General features: G+C 51.0%; 1 protein-coding gene across 13 annotated transcripts in view; it reads right to left on the bottom strand.

Annotated features, from left to right (window-relative positions):
- The window catches only part of Rimbp2 (RIMS binding protein 2), a 198,614-nt gene that overhangs the window by 47,836 nt on the left and 127,165 nt on the right, over positions 1-23,613 (bottom strand). For 12 of the 13 annotated variants that reach the window (XM_063271095.1, XM_063271096.1, XM_039089127.2 and 9 more), the window contains 3 exons: positions 14,274-14,378; positions 7,917-7,967; positions 448-652 (listed from right to left, as the gene is read on the bottom strand). In XM_063271095.1, the coding sequence (XP_063127165.1) occupies positions 448-652; positions 7,917-7,967; positions 14,274-14,375 (358 nt within the window). In that variant the 5' untranslated portion in view covers positions 14,376-14,378. 13 annotated transcript variants of the gene reach the window in all.

The following is a 23,613-nucleotide window of genomic DNA, read 5'->3' as shown; positions in this document are numbered from 1 at the left end:
CTTAATTGATAGTGTTTGCCGAACCAGAATGAGGAATTGAGTTCCATCTCCAGCACCCATGCACGACGCTAGACATGGCGGCACACCCCGGAATCCCAGCACACCCTGGGGGCTATGGAGACAAGCAGACCTCTAGAGTTTACCTGCCAACAATCTAGGCTAATTAGCAAACCCCAGACCAATGAGAGACCTGTCTTACAAAAGCAAGGTGGATGGGACACCACCAGAGGTTGACCTCTGCTCTCTACATGCAGGTACTCACACATGCATGTGCACCTGTGCCCTCTCCCCAACACAGGGAGAATGGGAGTATCCCAGCCACTCTATGAATGAGTAGCCTGGGCTGTCCTCAGTCCTGCTGTGGTAGGTCCTCATACTCTCAACCACAGGGCACCTTAGGGAACCTAAGGGAACCTTAGGGAACCTTAGGGAACATCCATCACTTACCTTTGTGGATGGAAGTGGCTAGTCCATTCATGTACTGTGAGAAAGGCTTGCCAGGGGCCAGAGGGACATCCAGCAAGGCCACTGAGTTGCTTCCCAGCAGGTCAATACTCCCAGCGTGTTGCCGGAACTTCTCCAGGTCCCGGGACAACAGGTTAAACTGCTCGCTTTGCACACGGCATTTCTCTTCCAGCTCTCGGACCTTGGACTGCACAGCAGAGGCAGAACAGTGGTCAACGAGGGGTAGTCAGCGGGGCAGGTGTGCACGGGGCATGTGTGCCCTTTTAAGAGTGTGTGCGTGCAATAAGATGTGCTGTGTGCCTGTGTATGGCAGGGTCTGCTCCCACCTCCACAGAACAGCAGTGTCTGGGAGCCCAGCCTCACAGGCAGCCTGGCTGTTGGCCACAAATGAGGAACCACATGTGCCAAGAAATTCTTGCCATCGCTCAACTCCCAGCCAAGCTTGGATTGTTCCAGGCACGGTGTGCAGCCTGGGCATTTTGTGGTTGGCACGCCTGTTCGATATTTGGAGCGTATGGCTGAAACAGCTCTGATTTGGGAACAGCCAGGCTGTCATGCCATCTCAATGGGTGCCCATCCCATGGGCCTGAAGACCCCTGAAGAACACAGCTGGCAGCAATATGAGGGAGTATCTACGTGGTACTGGGTGAAAAGACGCCACGGTCATTGGCCAACACCACCATGACGCCCAGGGAAAGACAAGAGCCCTTCAGGCAAACACATGGAAGAAAAGGGCAGCCAGCAAGCTCCGTCCTTGGGCACAGGTGTGGGAGGCCGCTCCTGAGTGCTGTGTGGTTCCCTACTAGACCATCAGAGGGTTTAATCTGTGTGCTCCCCACTGCTCTCCTAAGAACTTGACAGTGACATAGGGACCTAGCTGGTCAATAGATTCTTGTTTTATTACCGGCATGAGGGACTACAGGGGGAAAATGGCTGAGTCAGTCTGCTGCTGCCTGGCTTGATCAGGGCTCAAGAGTAGACAGTCCCCATCCTCCTCCTCTTCCTCCTCTTCCTTTTATCCCTTCACATCCTCTACCTCCTCTGCTTCTCTCTCCTCCTCTTTCTTGATCTCTTTTCTTTCCTTTTAATCTAAATCCTCTCCCTCCTCTTACAGAGCTTCACATCCATTCTTCTTCCTCCTCCTTTACCTCATCCCCATCCTCCTCCACCTCCGCTTTGACTATTTCCTCCTACACTATGTCCTTCTCCTCCCCCTCCTCTTTCCCTTCCCTTCTCTCCTCCACTCCTTCCCTTCTCTCCCTCCTCCTCTCCTTCTCTCCCTCCTCCTTGTCTTCCCCCTTCTCTCCCACCTCCTCCCCTTCTCTCCCTCCTCCTCTCCCTTCTCTCCCTCCTCATCTTCCCCCTCCTCTCCCTCCTCTCCCTTTCCTCATGCCATAAGCATTAAGTCTCTCAGTTCTTTCATCCAGAACAGGGTGCTATTTATGTCTGCGATCACGGGCTTCTAAAAATAACCGCAACAGATCCCAAGCCTATAATTAATTTCTTCAATTCATTAAAAAAAATCGGCAGGGTTCCTCTTTTTAAAAAGCTGAATGAGGTTGGCTAAGATAGCAGTCGCCTCAGAAGAAGGCAAGGCACTGAGCCCCTGGGCTCTGTGGCACACAGGTGGGCCATGGAGAGCATGAGGAGATCCGTGAGTGAGGACGAGTGTGACTCCAAGAGCAGAATCCATGTGTGGGATGACGACATCAGGATCCTGGGGCCCTAGCAGCTCCATTCAGGCTCAAGGCACCCGAGTATCGTACATGATAGCAGGGTCATCAGAGGGAATGGAATCAAATGTCCCCACGAGGGGAAAGCCACCAGATCATCTGAGTAACCAAATTGGGCCATGAGTACCCAAAGAGGCTGGTGGGGGTTCCTGGGTATGAGGGTGAGCAGGAAACAGCATCCGACTCCCTCCCACACTTCAAAAAGCACCTCACAAGCATCATACACACACAACCAGACCTAAGGAAGGAGAGGCAGGAGGACTCTCCACCCATACCACAAAATGTCAATGCTATGCACTTAGGAACAGGCCAGTCTCGTCAGGGTGTGTGTGTGTGTGTGTGTGTGTGTGTGTGTGTGTGTGTGTGTGTCACTATTCAGGGGCAGCATGAGTAGGTGTCCTCCGGTGGCAAAAGATGACTGGCATCTGATTATTGCCATGTAAAGACCCTGATGGTAACCAGACTCTATAGAGCTCTACTATTGGCGCTGCTTCGGCCTCAGGTCCTAAACTTGAGGCAAAATGCTGCGGCTAGGGTACCTGGGAGGGGTGGAGCTTGTAAAAGTGTCCCTGCTGCTTTTTAAAGCTCGGAATCCAAAATTATTACTGAATATAAAGGCTGATACAGGTGCTGTAGAGATGCGACAGAAGCTACGACCTCATAGACGAATGAATAAGTGTTTCACTTTACCAAAGCTAGGGGTAGTCAGGGAGCACTGACTGGGGGGGTCTGCATCCAAAGAATATGACCAGCTCAGACCATAAGGTCTAGCCTGCTCTTCCAGTTCTATGGGTACGCACGACCCAGTTTGGCCCCTAGAGGTCGCCAGCAGCCAGTCTAGAGGCCCCAGAGACAAGTGGACCTGTTGTAGGCCAGCTTTACAGCCATACATACTTCTTTGTAAGTGTGAGGAATGTATTGTAAAGGTGGTATTGGTTAGTGAAATTGAAAGTTTGAAAGTTTGAATATGGGGCTGGAGAAATGGCTCAGGGGTTAAGAACACTGGCTGTTCTTCCGGAGGACCCAGGTACAGTTCCCAGGACCCACACGGGAGCACAACTATTTGTAACTTGAGTTCCAATCAGTCCAGCGCCCTCTTCTGGTCGCTGTAGGTACTGCAGGTACATGGTGTGTGCTCGCACAAACTACCCATAGAACATAAATTAACGAAGGGATTTAAACACAGAGTTGGCTCGAACACCTGAGTACTGTTCTCTACACGAATGTATAAGGTGCAGGGTAATGGAAGCTTGCTGTCCTAGAAACAGTGGCTAAAGCTAGGGAGTTTCTTTGTTTTGTTTCTTAAGATGTATTTATTTATTTTATGTGAATACACTGTAGCTGTCTCAGACACACCAGAAGAGGGCATCTAATCCCATTACAGATGGTTGTGAGCCACCATGTGGTTGCTGGGAATTGAACTCAGGACCTCTGGAAGAGCAGTCGGTGCTCTTAATTACTGAACCATCTCTTTAGCCCAAGGCTAGGATTTTTAATATTCTTTGTGTCTAAACACCGTTCAGTAGACCCAGTTGCCCAGGGTGTGTCTGACTTGCAGCTTTCCCTCCAGGAAGCACGTAGGGAGCTGATGGTGGAGATACATGTGTTCCAGAGACCCCCCGGGGGTTTCTGGGTAGAACCACTGAGGCTAAGGCCCCTGCTGTGTTGGTAACTGCTTGCTTTATAAACTACGTCCACAAGGGGCGCTACCGTGGGCCTGACTTTGGGGGTGGCCCGCAGTGAACTGAAATGGGGTAGAAGAGTCTGGCTTTCTAGGTCAGAGAAGACAGAGAAACCAAGTGTGGTGCCAGGACACCCCGATGAACACTAGCTTTCTTCCCAAGCTTTCGGCTGCTCTCTCCACTCCGAAAGGCAGGATGCCAACTCGGGCCTCAGCAGTTTCCAACCATAAAGAGAAAGAGCCCACAGAAGCCTCAAGTCCCCATGTGTCCCTGTTGATGGCTCCTCAGGAGGCTCGTGTGCATAGCCCCCGGCCTTCCTTGGCTGTAGCCATTGTGTGTCTGGGCCACTTACTGGTTAGCTCCGATAGCCAGTATGTCACGCAGCGGACCGTGCTGCTTCTAGCTACGGCTTCAATGCTGTGGTGTTTATCTGGAGCACTGTGGAGTCTCTCCCCGTTGCATGGTGGGAGCCTTGCCTCTGTGAGTTCACTCAGCCTCGTGGACACACCCGCCCACTCTTCCCTGATGGGCCAGCCCAAGCCTCTCAGAGAACCATACCACCTGCAGGCGGGGGATGGAGGGGTCTGTGCTGGGACCTGTGGCAGTGGCAGATGGCGAAGCGGGTCTATAATTGGAAATAAATGCAGCAGCTTGCAAATGCAAGCGGAGCATTTAAAAGCCAGAGGCAAATATCCGAAGACGTGACTGCCGCCGGCTTCCCTGCCACCTTCACAGGCGGTTTCTCTGACTTTCCTTCTCGGAGGCACGGGGCTCCATGCTGCGCTAGTGTCCAAGCTAAGGTAGCTTTGAAGGTAAAGGACACTTCTCCAATTAAAGACAACAGGACATGCAGAGATCCCCTGCAGAGCAACCTACAGCATCCCGTTCCATCATCGTTACCATGGAAACAGAGCTCTGAGGAAATGACCCAGTCCTCAGGGCCCAGACCCCTTGCTCTCACCCCGACATCGCCCGCAAACTCTGTGGTCTTTCCCATACATCATTCTGCTATGACATTTCTCAGTGCCAGGAAGGCGATGTCACCACACACACTCGTCCCTTCTGCCAACTACAAACAAACACGCAGCCTAAGGGCCAGCATTCCCTAGAGCTCCCTTGCAGCCTCACCTGCTGTGGTGAGAGGGATGCAGCTGTCTATGTGTTGGGGACCCTGCCTCTTGCTCTTGGGGTCCTCACCTGAACTATGGAGATGATCACTGTGTTTCTAATCAACTCCTAAAGCTGGCATTTTCTCAGGTATCCTGCACAGCAACCTCCACACCCCAAATACTGTCCGTGCACCCTCTGGGAATCAGTCCTGCAAATATCTATGGAACTGATGGGTATGCGAAGGGCTTCAGTCAACACTAAACTCCAACTCAGCCTCCTCTAGTGGCCATACTGTTGATGCCTTCGGGGATGCAGGCTGTCTTTCTTTGGGGTGTTTCTACCTACAGACAGTCACTCAGGCAACATCTAGGGTGTCTGATACACTGCAAAGATAGCCACCCTTAGAAGGCATCCTGATAACTACTGTGACACACTTAGTCTCCCTATCTCTCCACAGTGCTAAGGTAGGGTCTGGGCTGGGCTGCAGGGGCCTGGGGTTATCCGTTATGAAGTCTGATTGTGAGATGGTCAAGACTTTCAGTGTCCTTCTTTCCCATCAGCTAGCCTGATGCCACCTCTTACATGTGGCCAAGGCCCATCCACATGGGACCTTGCAGGGTCCTATAAGGAAAAACTTCATCTGAGCTCTCCCTGGGCTTGGGGATTGATATTTGTGACAAGTTCCCAGATATGCCATGATGATCAGTCTATGTATTAAAATCATTTAAGCAGTGAGGAAACCTACCCTTTCTGACTTGAGTATCAGGGCCTGGTCTGAACCAGGAGCCACACTGGGGGAAGTTGAAAAGAAAGAGCAAAGTGCCTCTCCCCTATGGAAGGAGCTTGCTGTTGGCTCGGGATAGCTAGGAGAAAGAGCATATAGGAGCCAGAATGAATTCTGATGACCTATAATGGAATTCTAGGCATACTGCCAGCCCCTTCCGACCGCAAACCAACCCCAAGGAACATTAAACCCAGCCTCTTGCCCACGGTCATCTGAATTCATAGCATCGGCCGGCGGTGGCAGGAAGATGTGTGCTCAGGGCCAGCTCGGCACTCCAAGAGTGTTTTTGTATTCCTATGCCCACTCTTCTGCTGGTGCCAGGCTGAGAAGCCCTGGTCCACACCCACACCAGGCCCCTGTGCAGTGTCAGACCCTCAAGGTGCTTTGTAGAAGGGAGAAAGGAGGAGGAGGAGGAGGAAGAGGAGGAAGAGGAGGAAGAAGAGGAGGAGGAGGAGGAGGAGGAGGAGGAGGAGGAGGAGGAGGAGGAGGAGGAGGAGGAGGAGGAGGAAAGGAGCAGACCCAGGGCTCAGAGCTGCCCACCTAGGGAAAGTACCACAGAGTACACGCTCGAGAGGGAAAGCCACACTGAATACCTGCATGCAGTCCAGGGTGTTCTGGGTGGAGAGCCAGGCGAGACAATTACAGAGAGATGGTGTAAATGAAGTGGACAGTGCCCAGGACACCCGTGGCCAAGCGGCCCGCCCTAGCTTCTGAACAAAGGCATGGCGTGCCATGGATGTTAGCAAGCATAATCTCAAAGCACTGGCTACTGGCTGCCATGATAATGCAGCAGGAGTCCGAAATGACACTGGTGACCAGGTCTGTAAGTTTCAGGGCAGCTAAAAAAAGAGATTCTTTCCAGCCAGGGGAGGTGAGACTACCCTCTTCCCCCAGGAACATGGATGTCCATCTGGAGGTAGCTTGTTCCATTCTCCCGAAACCTGCATTTTTCTGGCATCTGAACACATACATCCCTCTTGATCTAACCGATGGGAACTTCCAAACATTAACATCAATGCATGGGATAGTGATCCCAGAACCTTTCCTGTGGGAGACATAGATTCCAGGGGGGCGATAGAAGAAGTGCGCACACTCTGTTTTCAGCAACAGCTACTCCCCTGGGGAAGGGGTTGTCTCGCAATTACATGGAATTCCCACCTTCCCCAGCCGTAGGTAGCCTGGGGAGCTACACAGCTGGTCCAATTCACCACTATCCGACTCACAGAGTGACTACTAGCTAACTGTTCACTACGCATGAGGAATGACTAGGACACCGAGCTGCCAGCTTCCTTCTGCCTATCTACCATTCTCTAAGAAGGCCCACAGGGGACCCAAGTCATAGACCAGGAGCGGGCCCTCCCCGTGTGCCACCCCAGATGATGGGACCTGGTGGCCGTTTTACTTCCAGATCCTCGGGACCATTCAGGAAGGTCTGTCTGCATGTGGCTTAGATGGCCACTCCCACTGGGACAATGATCCTACAAGTGGCTGCTATGGCACTAACCACGTTGGCTCCTAGACCAGCGGTTCCCAACCTGTGGGTCGTGAGCCCTTTGAGGACTATATATCAGATATCCTGCATATTAGATATTTAATTACGATTCATAACAGTAGCAAATTTAGTTATGAAATAGCAACAAAAACAATTTTATGGTTGCATTGGGGGTTGGGGGGGGCGTTGCCACACCATGAGGAGGTGCATTAAAGGGTCCCAGCGTTTAGGAAGGTTGGGAACTGCTGTACGAGCCCCTCCCCCTTCTCAGATCCCGTGTCTCCCCAGCAGGAGCACAAAGCTTCTGTAAAGTCCCCTATGCCATCCCTCAGAGGACTGCATCCCCAGGAACAACCCAACATTGATTCTAGGAAAAGCTCCTCCTCAGGTCTCGATGAGAACAGCTAGCCAAATCCCATCTCTGACCCAGGCTGTGTGGCTGAGGAAAAGCTGATTTACCTCTCTGTGCCGTTTCCTCAGTGGTAAGGACAGAAATGGTAACAGTGCCTAGGAGACAGCATGCTTTGGGGGATATTGTGAGTGACGGTGTGCTGTGGCCACATCCGGTTTCTGACACGCACGCGGTGGGTACCATTTATTTTCTGGCAACCACAGAGTCCTCCCAGCCCCAGCCGCCCACAGTTGCTCACCTCTAACAGCTGTACAGCCCCTTCATGCTCTTTCTTAGCTTCAACCTGAGCCTGTTGGTGGGAGAGAAAGAAAAGAAAGCATTTAGACGAGGGAGGAGGGGCTTGGGTCGGAATCTGCAAGACCAGTGTGCGCCCGCTGGTGGGTCCTGATTTCCCAGCCCCAGGGTGAGTGCTACAGGTCTTCCCCTGAGCCGCACCAGGGGTCTGATGATCTTCGGGGACTCAAGCAGAGAAAGACCAGACTCTTAAATGGTAATGGTGCCCAGGAGAGAGCATGGCTGATGACATGAGTGGGCTGGGGTAGCATCTGGTTGGGCAGCTAAGTGTGAGGGAAGCAACTCTGCCCCTGCGGCTGAGAAGGAACCCCGTGCGTGCGTTCCAACCTGCGTAGCAGGATCTCCAGGCTGAGCCTGAAGAGCACTCTCTTCTCGTCCATCCTCCTGCCTGGGAGATGTGGCACTGCCCTGTATATCTTTCAAGTCCTCCTCCAGTCACCCTGACCTGAAGGAGGTGCCGTGGTACATGGGGTCCTACACCTCCAGCCTGCAGCAGGGGCCTGCCTCTTTTCCCATAATTAAAGTCACACCACACGGGAACATGTCACTGAGGAAATTTCGCATGAGAGCCCCTGCCTGGCAAAGGGAAATGCATACAAAAGAATTAAAAAGCGATCTCACTTGTCCCCACTCTTCCTGAGGCCCTGGCATAGTGACAGTTCATGTTATTTGTCTTCTCGGCCTCCTCACCTGAGCGCAGTGCTCACTACTGAGAAGATAAATACAACCCCAGACTCTCCCATTAGTTCATCTGATGACCACAGAGCCTAATTCCAGCTGGAAGCCTGGGCTGGGGGATCCTGGGAGAATGGGAGGGTTCGTTCCTTTTGGAATTGAGATGAGAAGTTGGTGTAACTGCAGCCATTTTACCACCATGAGGGGAAAGGCTAGAGAAAACCGAAGACGAAGGTGGCCCAGGGGAAAGCAGAGAGAAATGAATTATGGTGGCATTTGGGATTCAGTTGTGCCTGAAATGACTGGTTAAGGTCCTGGACCTAACCACATCCAAAGTCATCCCACAGTTATAGAGACAGACAAACTTTCCCATCGGGTTTTCTGTTTGGAGAAAACAGGATAAATGCCATCATCCACTGGTAAGAATATGATGCTCCCCGCTGAAAGTGGATGAACTGAGGCCCGGGGTTTCTGATGCAGCATAGGATAGAGTAAAAAGAGAGCTCAGACTTCTGCCTCACCAGGCTGGGTGTCCGACCAAACTGGGTCCATCTGTGTCTCCAACCATTCCTCAGTTTCATTTTCTATTGTTGCTTTTTGAGACAAGGTTTGTGTAGCCCAGGCTGGCCTCAAACTCACCACCTAGCCAAAGGCAAACTTGTAATCTTCTTCCTCCTTTCTCCCATGGGTGGGGGAGACCAGGCACATGCTGTCACAGCAAATGGACTTACACACCATGCTGAGGGTTGACCCCAGGCCCTCACGAGTGCTAGACAAACATAACAATTGAGCCACGCCCCCCAGGGCCTCGCCCTTCAGCTTGTGAAAGGGTTTGCTTCCTAGCACTCCAGTCTCCTGCCTCATCACCTGCTCTAATTAGGAAACCATGTGCCCAGCTGGGCTCATACCGGGGTTTCCATTTCCAGAGAGTATCAGCCTGGACCTTGCACTGGGGAGGGTGAGAACTGAATATTACCTCATCTCCGCCACTGTGAGATTCTGTGTGGGCTGGGCCGAGACAAGAACCCGGCTCCGTGGCACAGACTCAAAGGAGAATAAGCCCAAGATTCCCAAAAAGCTCATTCGCCTCGCGTCTCATTCTCACAAATCCCCACTGAGGGTCTATGAGCCAGGCGAGCCGCTAGAACCCGGCCCCGCTAATCACTCGGTTATTGAATTCGGCTCACGCGCTGACACTTGAAATTGTTCCTTTCAAAACAAAAACAGCCACAATAACAGAAGAAATAACAAAATGGGGGCACGGGGTGGGGAGGAACCAGCCAGGGAGCAGAGAGATTTTTATAAATATCTCTTGTCATCGAGTCAAAGACAGTTTTCAACTGTCAGGATTCAATCAACAAAGCACTCAGGCAGGCCGGGGAGGCCGGGCCAACTTGGCAGCAGCGACTCCATCTCTGCCTCTGGATGCTGATCAGGAGTTCATTTTCATGGGCCACTTCCAAGCTGGGCCATTTGGGCGATTGGAATAGATTGTTAAATTTAACACTGCATGTTGGCAGTTCCAGAGTCTCAAAAAAAAAAAAAAAAACTCATCAGTAGCTCAGGCGAGGCACATTTTGGGGCCACTGCCAGCACTGGGGGCTGGGGGGAGTGTGACCTTCGTGGGAGACAGGATGCCTGCAGATGGAGAAGCACAGAGAAGAGTTATGGCTCCCCAGGAAGCACACAGCGCTCCCCATGACAGAAGGGACCTATCACCTGCAGGGGCAGTTGTCAGGAAGGAAGGAATAGTCTGCACATACAATGATAGATTCAAGACAGACATGCACACAGGAGGGATACAAGACACAGGCATAGGACACTTGCCCTGGGAGCCATCCTGTGTCAGGACGATAGGCGTAGGATGGAGCTAAGAAGAGTCTTTTTGTTATTTTTTTATTACTGTTATTGATTTTAGTTTAAATGAGACTCTCGTAACTATTGGAGCTACAGGGCCTCAGACAGGAGCCCCGAGTTGGACACTCATCAGGGCCGCTGAGATGTTGACAGGCACATGTCCACATCCCGGGGGCATGTCTAGGGAAACAGAGGAACGATGCCAAAGCTTCAGTGACAGAGCACTTGCCTAGCATGTACAAGGTCCTGGCTTCCATCCCCAGTAGCACAAACAATAGTAGAACCCATGCTCTCCGGAGTCCGTGTATAATGTCGGTCCGTGCATATCCCAACTCTCCCCCACGTAAAACAACAAAGCCTAGACTTCCATCATAAGGGCAGAAATCAGCAAAGAATATGTTATGCAGCCCATGCTGGCTGGCTCCTCTGTGCTTTCCCATTTCAGAAACAGGCCCGGGATTGGAAGCTGTGACTCTAAAGTACAAAACCTTTGCACAGACACTAGACAGTAAGGATGAGAGCACGGGTGGCCTGGGTCGCTGACAATTCACAGCCATGAAAGTGGTACTCTAGGGTCACAGAAAGGCTCTGGAGAGGTCTCTGTGGGATCAGACTCACATCACAGGACGTCTAGCCAGTTTGCAACCCCAGGCTCTCAAGAGGAGAGCCTTCCCAGGTCCCAGGAAGGCTGCCTGCCATGGTCATAGTTTACTCAGAATGATACAAGGGTAGGAGTGTGTAGTGACAAGAATTCACCATCTCTATCTCTTGGAGGCACTGAGATAAAGGCTGAGTTGGGGGACAGCCTCTCTGTGCCAACCTAGCTCCCCAGCTCTGGAGTTTGCCCAGCGATCACTGAGCTCCCGCTACAAGATGACCTGTCCTAGAAACCCGAATGTTCTTCTCATGGCCAAACCAACGAGTGGACAGACACATCCTGACACTGTCCACTGTAGACCTGTGACCCATGCTGGTGCCAAGAGGGTACTTTTGTTGGGAGCAAACTCCTACACCACAACAGGTATGCAAAACGGCCTGGGGACCCTTGCAAACCCATGAGAGGTTTTGGTTCCCTTCAAGGTGATGATCATTGATGGGGCTGATGCGTTTGCCATGAAATTCTTCATTTACCTCCACCCTGGGGTGGCAGAGTCAGGGGCTCCCTGGACACCATAGCTCCCTTTCTGAATTGGCTCTGTGTCTAATGCAGAGCCAGCACTGTGAGGGAAGCAGTCATCAGCTGGGGCAGGGGACAGACAGTGCCATCCAGAGAGGACCAAGTGAACCACGAACTTGGGGAAGAGTTCATGGTCTCCTTCCACTCGGCTTCCACCACCCCTCCCTTATGCCATTACTGATATTGATATTGTTATTGTTGTTGTTGTTGTTATAACCGTCATTTCTAAGAAATTACAAAATTGGCAGTTGATTTTATCCAGTTTCTCTTCCTACGTCCCCATAGATGAAGAGGTACCCATATGGCCAAACTAAAGACCATGATAAAGGGACAAAAAGATCAAGGAGATTGGATGACAGGAAACAGAGAGAGAGAGAGAGAGAGAGAGAGAGAGAGAGAGGGAGAGGGAGAGGGAGAGGGGGAGGGAGGGGAGAGGAGAGACAGAGACAGAAAGAAAGAGAGAGAGAGACAGAGAGACAGAGAGAGACAGATAGAAACACAGAGAGACAGAGATACAGAGTACAGAGACAGAGAGAGATAGACACAGAGAGAGACAGAGAGACAGACAGAGAGAGACAGAGAGACAGACACAGAGAGAGACAGAGACAGACACAGAGAGAGACAGAGAGATAGACACAGAGAGAGGCAGATAAAAAGACAGAGAGACAGACAGAGAGAGACAGAGACAGAGAGACAGAGAAAGACAGAGACAGAGAGAGGAAATGAGTAAACAGGTGGGGCTGGTTCCTTCTCAAATCTGATAGATACTCAGTCAATATCACCCTAGGCTCCCAGGAAGCCATCTGTGAGGAGTCATATCCTGTCGTCCTTAGGAGAGAGACATCCTTTGTATTTCTGCAGACTCCTTATCTGTCTCCGATGGACCCAGCCTGGGGACATGGCTTACAGACTACAATGAATAGATAAGAGGCCTCCTGTCCCTCCCAGCCCCCGAGAAGAAGATAAGAATAATATCCTGACAAAATATTGTTCCTCAGGTATGCTGGCCAATTTGTTGTGACAGGCAGTAGGGTTGTGACAGTCTCCATGAACAGTGGCTTAATGAAATCTCTACCTAATAAAAAGTCTCGCTTATCGACTAGAAAAGGGGCTTCAAAAGTCAGCCACCTGTTGCCTCTGGCTGATAGTCTCTGATTTGGAAAAGCAGACAGATTTTTATTGGCACCTAGGCTGGTCGAACAACCGAGCGTCCCTATTCCCTGTGTGAGCAAGGAGTCATGTCAACCATTTGATGGTTGGCATGGAGCCATGCAGAGGGTACAGGAGTCACCCACTCCACTCTCAACTCATCCTGGCCAGTACTGAGCCGGGGATCAAACACCCACAGCCTAGCCTCGAGTTCCATAGATGCTCAGGTGTGGGTGATATTGTACCTCTGGTACCTTTGTGGGTACGCTCTCCCTGCAGGGGCCAACTGCTCTCTGTTAAGAAAATGAATGGGACCAGGAGGTAGGCATGCTAGACTTCAGGCAAGAGAGGAGAGCGATGAGGGCCAGTCAGTCTCTGGTCTCCATATTCTAATTCTTTAATGCTCCCTCCTCTCAGCCCCTGTTCTTGCAATAGGGACCTTCCTACCCAGGAAAGAGACAGGACAGCAAAGCAAGCATAGACTGAGATAGGGATGGGCTTCCTCAGTCCCACCCACCATCATAGTGTAGTGGAAGGTATACCCTGCTTCCTGTTGTGTCTCCTATTTTCTCTTGTTTTCTTGGCTTCTCTTACTTCTTATCTCCTCTATGTCCTCTTCTGCCTGTCTGTCTGTCTGACTGACCGACCGATCTATCTATCTATCTATCTATCTATCTATCTATCTATCTATCTATCTATCTACCTACCTACCTATCTATCTATCTATCTATCTATCTATTTTTCTATCTATCCATCCATCCACCCATATATCTACCTACCTAATAATGGAATCTTGCCATATGTACAGCTAGGTTTATCACTTATTAACACATGTTAAAAAACACCCAACAGCAGCTATTCTGTGATGTCCCAACAGACCATGTCAGGAATGTACCAAACGGACCCAGCCAGAGCCTGGGTTCCCATTGCCTTTCCCTTTCCCTGGGACAAGATTTCATCCCAGGCTGGAGTGAATGAAATGAGGGAGGCAGTGAAGCAGCCTGCTTCCTGGAGGCTGAAATGAGACACGCCCCTTGCAGGAGCTGCTCTGACATGCTTTTCCTGACACAGCCCAGCATCTGATGGGACTGCTTTGCAAGGTTTGTGGGTTACAAGACAGTACCTGGAGTAGGCCTAAGGGAAACCAGAGCCCACAGGAGACTAAAGGCCACGAAGGGGCTTTGCAGCCATCAAGACTCAAAGTGGTGCACAGTTAGAACCACCTCCCCAGGCCCAGCAAGCATGTTCACATGCACATGCGTGCACGCACGTGCACACGCGCGCGTGCACACACACACACACACACACACACACATACACACACACTTCACCCTCCCAGGCCCAGCACATACACATACCCCACCCTCTCGGCGAAGCACACAGGCACACAGACAGACAGACAGACAGACACAGACAGACACACACACACCCTCCTGGGCTCACCTGCTGCAGAAGCTGGATCTCCTGCTGCTTGGCATTGAGAATGGCCAGGGCTTGCTCATGCTCCAACTCCAGCTGTTGCCTTCGCTCAGCAGCCTCTCGCATATGCTGTGGGAACAGGGAGGCCCCTGAGCACCTGCTGCCCACCACCGTGCATGGCGGTACAGCAGGCTTTCTCTGCACCCCCACCCCCAGGAGCGGCACGACACGCCCGCCTCCTCCTCTCCCAAGGTTTCTTCCCAGGGAGGCAGAGAGATTGGGAAACCCTGGTCCCCGGGCACCCTCCCCTGCTTCAGCTGTCTATATTCACAGCGCAGGAGATCTGGCAGAGCTGCGGCTCAGGCAGAGGGAACCTCCTCTTCCCACAGCGTGGCGTGGGAAGGCGTTCACGCCTCTCCCTCTGCTTTAGCGCAGGTATTTTGCAAACACCAGCAGACAGCGCTCATATCTGTCCCTGCCCAGCCTGCCCTGCTTCCGTCTTCTTACCCACAGCAAAATCACACGACCCTCCAGTAACACCAGAGGTGAACAGCATAGGTGTCGCTTTTTTTGATCATGGGGAAACTGAGGCACGGCCTCACACAACAGGTAAAGTGCCCATCTATCCGGGACAGACAACAGAATCCACAGAACCCCAGAGACCCATGTTTTCACCCTCGCTATCAGCTGCATCCTTCCAGGACAAAAGCACACAAATGGTGGCTTCTCTTTCACCTGGAACCACCCAGCCATCCTCCTTGGAAAGACAAGGTTCAAGCCCTCAGAAGCTCAGGGGCTCACTGTGGACCTCTGCTCACCTTGAGCCCTCTCCAGAATCCCAGTCATGAGGAACAAACTCATGTGTGAGGTACTTTTCAGCATGAAGACTGCTGGGCACAAGACATTCACATTTAATTTTTGCTTCTTTATTTCTTTATATTATGAGACATCTGGGGCCACTTTCTAAAAGTTTTAACTGTGTGTGTGTGTGTGTGTGTGTGTATGTGGTGTGTGTGGTGTGTGTGGTGTGTGTGTGTGGTGTGTGTGTGGTGTGTGTGTGTGTGGTGTGGGTGTACGTGGTGTGTGTATGTGTGTGTGGTGTGTGTGTGTATGTGTGTGTGTATGTGTGTGTGGTGTGTGTGTGTTTATGTGTGTGTGTTGTGTGTGTGTTGTGTGTGTGTTGTGTGTGTGTGTTGTGTGTGTGTGTTGTGTGTGTGTGTTGTATGTGTGGTGTGTGTGTATGTGTGTGTGTATGTATGTGTGTGTGGTGTGTGGTGTGTGTGTGTGTGTGTGTGTGTGTGTGTGTGTAGTATATGTATATGTGCTGCATACACCCTGCATATACCCTAGGAGGGTGAACACGGACACTGGATGTTTCTTTCTATCACCCACAGCCTTACTTTTGAGACAAGGTCAATCATCAATCCGAAACTCACTGATTGGCTACACTATCTAGCCAGGAAGTCCTCAGGAGCCTTCTGCCTCTGCTCCCCCATCCTTAGTGCTGAGTTCCAGGCTAGGCCTGGCTTTTCACGGGTTCTCGGGATCTGAACTCAAGTCCTCACACTTCTACTGAAAGTACTCTATCCACTGAGCCATCACCCCACTTTAAAGGCTGAACCTTTCCCCTCCAAGTACAAGTTCCTACTGAAGCAGGAAGGTTTCAACATACAACACTCAGGTACCAGAAGCAGAAGAGTCCAGCGGCCCCATCAATGTGGCTTTTCTATCTGCAGTCAACCCTTCAGATCCGTGACCCTCCTTCTTGGCTTCTTCTGAGGATCAGGAATATACTCATGTTATGATGAAGGGGTACCCTAGCGCCTGGGACAGAAACCCATCCTGGCTGCTTTCCTCTTTAGCTTGAATTTGTTGATGATTTAGTATTTATCTGTTTATTTTAATTTATTCTTATTTTATGTTCATTGGCATCTTGCCTGCATGAGAATCTGTGGGAAGGTGTCAGAAGCCCTGGAACTGGAGTTACAGAGAGGTATGACATGCCACATGGGTCCCGGGAATTGAACCCTGGTCCTCTGGAAGAGCAGCCGGTGCCCTTAACGGCTGGGCCACCTCTCCAGCCCCCTGTAGTTTATTTTTAATCTGGCAATTTTACTGAGTCTAGGTTTTTTGTTGTTATTTCATCTTTACTATCTTTATTTAGTTGGCTTTGGAATGACTTACTGATTAGTGACAGGTGGCCAAGAATTTGCAATCCTCCTGCCTCAGCTTCTAAAGTACTCATATAAGACACATATAGCACCATGACAGCCTCTAGCCCAGGCCGGCCTGGAACTAACTTTGTAGTTGAGGATGACCTTAAATTTCTAATCTTCCTGCTTCCAACTCCCAGGGCTAGGATGCAGGTATAAACAGTCACCCTCGCTCTGTGCGTTACTTGGAGATGAATCCAGGGCCCACGCCAAATAGCGTGTATCCTACCAACTAAGCCACACACACCCCACCCCCTGATGTCAGAGTTTTAAAGAATTTCAGCTAAATCATGAACTAAGAGGCTTGTCTCAGGGGGAAGGTAAGTGACAATGTCCTGTGAGCATCACCACCTCTCGGCACCAAAAGATCCATTCTCCTCAGAAATATCAAGAAGCCTGTTTGCCATCATGGTGAAGGATTTGTATCCTACAGCACTCTTGATCCCTGCTCTACCTTGGAGTTCTACCCCAGCCCCTCACTGGGGGATTCTAGGCAGGGCCTCTACCACTGAGCCACACCCCCAGCCCCTCCCTGGGGGATTCTAGGCAGGTGCTCTCCCACTGAGCCACGCCCCCAGCCCCTCCCTGGGGGATTCTAGTCAGGGGCTCTACCACTGAGCCACGCCCCCAGCCCCTCACTAGGGGATTCTAGGCAGGGGCTCTACCACTGAACCACGCCCCCAGCCCCTCACTGGGGATTCTAGGCAGGTGTTTTACCACAGAATCAAGCCTCCTGCCTATTACTAGGCATTTCTGGGCAAGTTCTCTACCATTAAATTCCTCACTAGTAGATTCTAGGCATATACTCTACCACCAAGCCACACTCCTAGCCCCTCACTGGCAGATTCTCCACACACACTCTACTGCTAAGCCGAGTCTTCAGCCTGGGCTGAACCTCTCTTTTCCAATGTACAAAAGGGTTTAAGCTGGTTGTTTATCAGCCTGGAAAAGTGAAGTCTTCCCTGAGTGCAGTGTTCAGGCACCATGACCTCTGTGTCCCCTCTACTGTCTCCAAAAGTCACTCCTAGGGAACTCCAGAGCTGTAATTATCCTGCACCTCCGCAGACAAAAGTGATGGTTTCACTGTTGCTATGGAAATGCTCCTGGGAACTCAGGATGCTGGGAAAACAGAACTCCCTAAGATATGAACAGAATCCCATAAGAGAGTTGCTGTGACATATTCACACTGGGGCTGAGCTGGGTCATTCCATTTGGGTGAAGACAGCAGACCACCAGGCAGCCACTGAAGGCATCCTGGGCGGGGGGGGGGGGGTTCTCAGAACCTTAGGGAGATCCAAGCCCTAGCTTCTCGGGTCCCCTACACACCAAAGCTTGGTGTTGACATACACCACCTCCTCCTCCTCCTCCTCCCACCATATCTAGATGACACAGTACACTTGATACTGTGTAAACTGTCACACTGTGTTAAGGGAACAACAAGAAAGAATAAAGCTGCACCCTTGGATACAGGTGTGTGCTTTTAAGACATCTCCATTCATATCAACTGAATCCTTGGACAGGAGACCCACAGGTAGTGTGTCCGTCTGGACCCTCCCTTGCTGCCTGCTCTAGTGTTGTGTCCTTCCAGTCTGACTTCCTGAGCAGGAAACGGGACAGGGATGTTTACCTGGGCTCTTCATGTCTGCTGGTCTTTATGTGTTTGGTTGGTCCTGCCTTGCTGTGGCTTCCAGTTTGAGACTGGAGAATGTTTTGAGGTGGGGGGGAGGGTTTTAAGATAGAGTTTCTCTCTGTGGATCCCTAGCGATCCGGAACTCACTCTGCAGACCAGGCTGGCCTTGAACTCAGAGATCCACCTGCCTCTGCCTCCAAAGTGCTGGGACTAATGGTGTGCATCGCCTCTGCCTAACCGGGTCTGGAGATTTCTTAACCACCCTCAGTGTAGCCTTTACTTCCCCTGAGCTTCTGTGTGATCTTAGTGACCAGCAGCGAGAAGCACAATGCATTCTTAGGATACAAGGCATGACAGTTTTCCCATCCCACACCAGCAGAGATCCTGGATACATCCATTAGAATTCTATAGGGAGGGGAGGGAGCAGAGACTAGGACCAGAAGTGGGGTAATGATATAACCTTCAGAGCCCCCCACCCCTACCCCGTGGCATACATCCACCAATCAGTGGAACTTAACAGTCCCACAGCTTCCAAGAACAGCGCCACCATCTGGCAATCAGCTGTTCAAGCATATGCTCCTATGAGGGACATTTTACATTCAAACCACAGCCCCTCCAAACACCAACCAATGAGGTGACCAGGAGCTCTGCTGCTAGCCCCACAAGTAACCACGGAGCCCTTGGTAAAATGATGGCAAGAGGTGAGACACAGGCTGGCCCAGCCACATGCCAGCACTTTATCAAGTTGGTGCCATTGTGGTTGCTACTCCACAACAGACTCAAGAGAGGGCAAGTTCATTGCTGACCACCACACAGCTAGAACACAGCAGAGCCTGGACACCACCTGGGAATGTCAAGACGCAGAACCTGTGCATCCCTGACCACCACCATGGCCATCTCCAAACTCCAAGAGGGGCACGTGGACATCTTCCCACACCATGGACCCTGTGCGTGGCCGGCCGCCTTGCAGCTGTTTAATTGAGCTATTATCTCAGCTAATCTCTGTGCTTCTGTTTATTTTGGAAGTGGGCGCTGCTAAATGTAGCCCGGGCGCTCTTTATTTAGTGCGAGCAAGGAAGTGATTATGAGAGGAGGAGACCAAGCGCCTCACGAGGATGCAGGAAATGGATTAGCCAATCGCAGACAAGGCTCCAGATGCCGGGTTGCAGGTTTGGGTCCTCAGAGGTTGCCAGGGAAGCAGACACACAGGCTTCCCGCTAGGAGGCGCAAAGCTTATGCGGCCCTAGCACCAGGTAGAGGTGCCTAGCATCTCCCCAAGGAAGTGTTGGCAGAAAGACATAAGGGAACAAGAGAGATGGTTCCAGCCGTTAGGACTTGAGTTCACACCCTGGAACCCACATAAAAAGCCAACTACAGTGGTGCTTGGCTATAATCTTAGCACTAGGGAGGTAGAGGCTGCTGGTTAGCCTAATCGGAGAGCTCAGGGTCAGTTAGAGACCCTGTCTCAAACAAACAGTGAACAATTCCTGATTGCTCAGAATTCTCCAGAGGAACAGAAGGTATAAAATGAATCTGTGTATATAGAGAAAGGAGATTTATTAGAACGGCTTACAGGCTGTGGTCCAGTTAGTCCAATGGTGTTTACCAACAGAAGGACCAAGAATCCAGTAGTTGTTAAGTCCGTGAGACTGATGTCCCAGCTAGTCTTCAGTAAACACCAGCATACCACAGAAGAAGGCTCTAATGCTAGTGACAGAATGGACTCGCCAGCAAGAACCAGAACAAACAGGCAAAGAGAACGAACTTCCTTCTTCCGTGTCTTTTATACAGGCTGCCGGCAGAAGGTGTGGCCCAGATTAAAGGCGTCTTGCCCACTCCAAAAGATCCAGAGTAAAAGGGGGTCTTCCCACTTCAGATGAATTAATTAAGAAAAATCATTCACGCATGTATCCAGCCATTGGGTTCAACAGGTAGTCAGGTTGACAACCAAGAACAGCCATCACGAAACCTGGAAAAGGACGCCCAAGGTTGTTCTCTGGCCTCTACATGTGCATGTGTTCATGGACACACACAAACACCCACAGAGGCGCATGCACATGTGCATGCACGCATGTGTGTGCACACACACACAGGGTTGAGGCAGAAAGTGTATCCTCAAAGGACAATAGACTGAGGCCTTTTAAACAGCTAGGTGAAGAGCCTGACTAGTAGATGTCCTTGCCAACCCATGTCCCTCTGTCCAGCCAACCCATGTCCTCTCAGTATTGTCCCACATCTGCCTCTGTGCTCACAGGACCTTCAGAAAGAACAGATTCCACCCACGTTCCCATTGAGAACATCCATACACCCATCAGCTCTGGGCCTGCCCCCCTCATTTTGAATCCCCCTACAAATATGACAGGCTCCCGGTCCCTGGACATCTATTTGTGGGGCTCCCACTGCTCCCATGGGTCCGTAACAATGGCAACGGCTATTCCACTGTTTCTGTTCTTCCTAGACCTGCTTCCCCATCCTCATTACCACTTATACGCTCGGCTCCCAGAAGAATCTTCTCCCTCTGTTTATTGTCAGTCTTTACTTGTGAGCCTTTAGGAGTCCAACACAAAACACAGCTTTAGCTTATCCCAGAGACAAATCCTGATTTCTCTACCAGAGATGTTGGAAGACCTCAGCAGATACCAGCATCAAGCAACCAGCTCTCCTAGCTAAGGAGCTGGGAGCCATTCCTGGTCTCCTTCTGTCTTCATTCAGTACCCTAGACAGTAAAAGGCCTCTTTGCCCCCCCAGTCTTCCTCTACACACACTGGTGTGTGTAGAGACACGATCATTCATCTCCTAGTCTCTGGCCCTGCTCCTTCTTTCACAGTCCCTGAGAGACAGTTCCTAGGCAAACCATCCCCTTCCCCCACACTGTAAAAGGCACAGCAGCCACCACCCAGCTTGGGAAAACTTTAAACTGTACCACAGCTAGCAGGAAATGCAGGGCCCAGCCTTGCTACTGGCCTGAGCTCCTCACGTGCCCGCCTCAACACCAGCCTTAGCCACTGTGACCTCTACTTCTGTACCAGCACCACCCCTGCCTTAGTTAGGGTTTTCCTGCTGTGAACAGACACCATGACCAAGGCAACTCTTACAAGGACAACATTTAATTGGGGCTGGCTTACAGGTTCAGAGATTTAGTCCATTATCATCAAGGCGGGAGCATGGCAGCATCCAGGCAGGCATGGTGCAGGAGGAGCTGAGAGTTCTACATCTTCATCTGAAGGCTACTAGAAGACTGGCTTCCAGGCAGCTAGGGGATAAGGATCTAAAAAGCCACGCCCACAGTGACACGCCCACTCCAATAAGGCCACGCCTCCAAAGAGTGCCGCTCCCTGGGCCAAGCATATTCAAATCACCACAGCCCCAATGCAGATCTCAGTCCATACCATGTCTCTAGGCCCACACAATTCTCTGCTGTGTCTACATGGCTGGCTATCTAGTTGTGCTTAGTTGATGTCGTTTCTCCTCCGCTGACCTGTGATACCATACAACGGGATTGGAGCTTCTGTGGCTGGGAAGGATGAATGACAGTGCAGTCGGGGCCACTCTTCCAGCCCACAGCCCTGTTCTCTCCTCTCCACAGCTTCTGCCAGCATTCTTCCACACTACGTCTGCTATAATGGCACCATGGAAGATGAAGGAACCTGTGTCCCCAATCACTCCAGGTCCTTCCGCTTGTGTGTGCACATGTGCTAAGAAATTTAACCAGTGGCCACAGGCAGAGAATCCGCAACAGGCTTGACTATGGGGGAGATTAGTGATAACTGAGGCCTCAAAACCAAACCACTGTGACCAGACCCACACTAGCTCACCCTCATATGTGACACTTTCTGGCGAAATGGCTTCCCAGCTCAAGGAGTGTCAAATGACACAGAAGGTGACAAGAAGCTTCAGCCAAATATAGGAGTGGGAGGGGGAACACGAAGAGAGTCCAGTGTGGGAAGTTCTTGCCACACAAGCATGCAGAACTGAGTTCAGATCCCCAGTGCCCACAGAAAGACCTGGCTGTGGTCACACCCATCTGTAACTGCAGTTCTGGAGGAGCAGAGACGAATGCACCCCCACCCCCACCCCCAAGCTCACTAGACAGCCAGTCTAATGAAATCAGTGAGCGTTGGCTTCGACAGGAGACATTGCCTCAAAAAAGGTCAAGGCGAGGCCCTGAGACATGGCTCAGCGGTTAAGAGCTCTGACTGCTCTTCCAGAGGTCCTGAGTTCAATTCCCAGCAACCACATGGTGGCTCGCAACCATCTGTAACGGGATTCGATGTCCTCCTCTGGTGGGTCTGAAAACAGCTACAGTGTACTTATAGACATAAAATAAATAAATCTTTAAAAAAAAGGAAGGCAAAGTGTTGAGATGGTTCTGTGGGTAGAGGCTCTGAGGGGTTGAATTCAACCCTTGGTTCCCACAAGGTGGCAGGAGGGGATTGACTCTCACATGTTGTCCTAGCAGACATGTCCTTGCACACATGTGCAGCATGAATGTGCACACATAGAAACAGACATAGATAGATAGACAGACAGACATATAGATCCATAAGAGAGGAGAGAAGAGTCTTGATGTTGAAGGTCATGGATCCAGGTAAGCAGCAGGCACAAGGACAAATGAGACAGAACCTGGGGGAGCCGAGAACTTCATGCATCTGACAGCCAGCCCTAGGCCAGAGCGAGAGTTGAGATGTAGACAGAGAAGGATGAGTCTGCTTTTCATGTTGGCCAAGGCAGTCATGACCCATGCTGCAAGACCTCACCCAGATCGTGCATGTCACTGAAATAGATAGTGAATCACAGGCTGTGGGTGACCATGGAAGAGGTTCCCTTTCTCACAACCCATCAACCCAGCTGGTACATTCTGGGCTCACTGCCTCAGGAGGGAGGGGCACGACTAGACTAAGAAGAACAAGGAATTCTCTGGGGCTCAACCTGATGACCTGCACACAGACAGAGAGGAACAGGCACCATCTCTGGATGACCTGATCTTTACTGACAACTGGATTTAGAATCTCCTAGAGAGGCACTCTCTGGGCACGACTTTGAGGGTGTTTTCAGAGATAATTGACAAGGGAAAGCCTCATCCTAAACATGGGCAGTGCCATCCCATGGGCTGGGGGTCTTGAATTGAAGAAAAGTGAGAAATTGAGTTGGGGGTAAGGAGGTTGGTGTGTGTGTGTGTGTGTGTGTGTGTGTGTGTGTGTGTGTGTGTGTATGTGTGTGTGTGTGCGCGCGCGCGCATGCACTGCAGTCTGGTCTACAAAGTGAGTTTTGGGACAGCCATGGCTACACAGAGAAACCTTATCTCAACAAACAAACAAACAAACAAGAAACAGAGAAATTAAGGCTTAGTCAGTTAGGCATGCTTGCCTAGCATACATGAAGCACTGGGTTCAGTCCCCTGCATTGTATGGTATATTCTGTGGGCATATGAACCTGGGTATGATGGTACACATCTGTAATCACATCTGTGATCCCAACACTTTGGAGGATTGAAAATACAAAGTCAGCCTCAAGCTTAGGC

The sequence above is a fragment of the Rattus norvegicus genome, chromosome 12 (genome assembly GCF_036323735.1).
Source record: "Rattus norvegicus strain BN/NHsdMcwi chromosome 12, GRCr8, whole genome shotgun sequence".
NCBI classification, from domain to species: Eukaryota; Metazoa; Chordata; class Mammalia; order Rodentia; family Muridae; genus Rattus; species Rattus norvegicus.
Note: the sequence above shows the minus strand (reverse complement) of the source record. Positions and strands in the feature narration are given on the sequence as shown.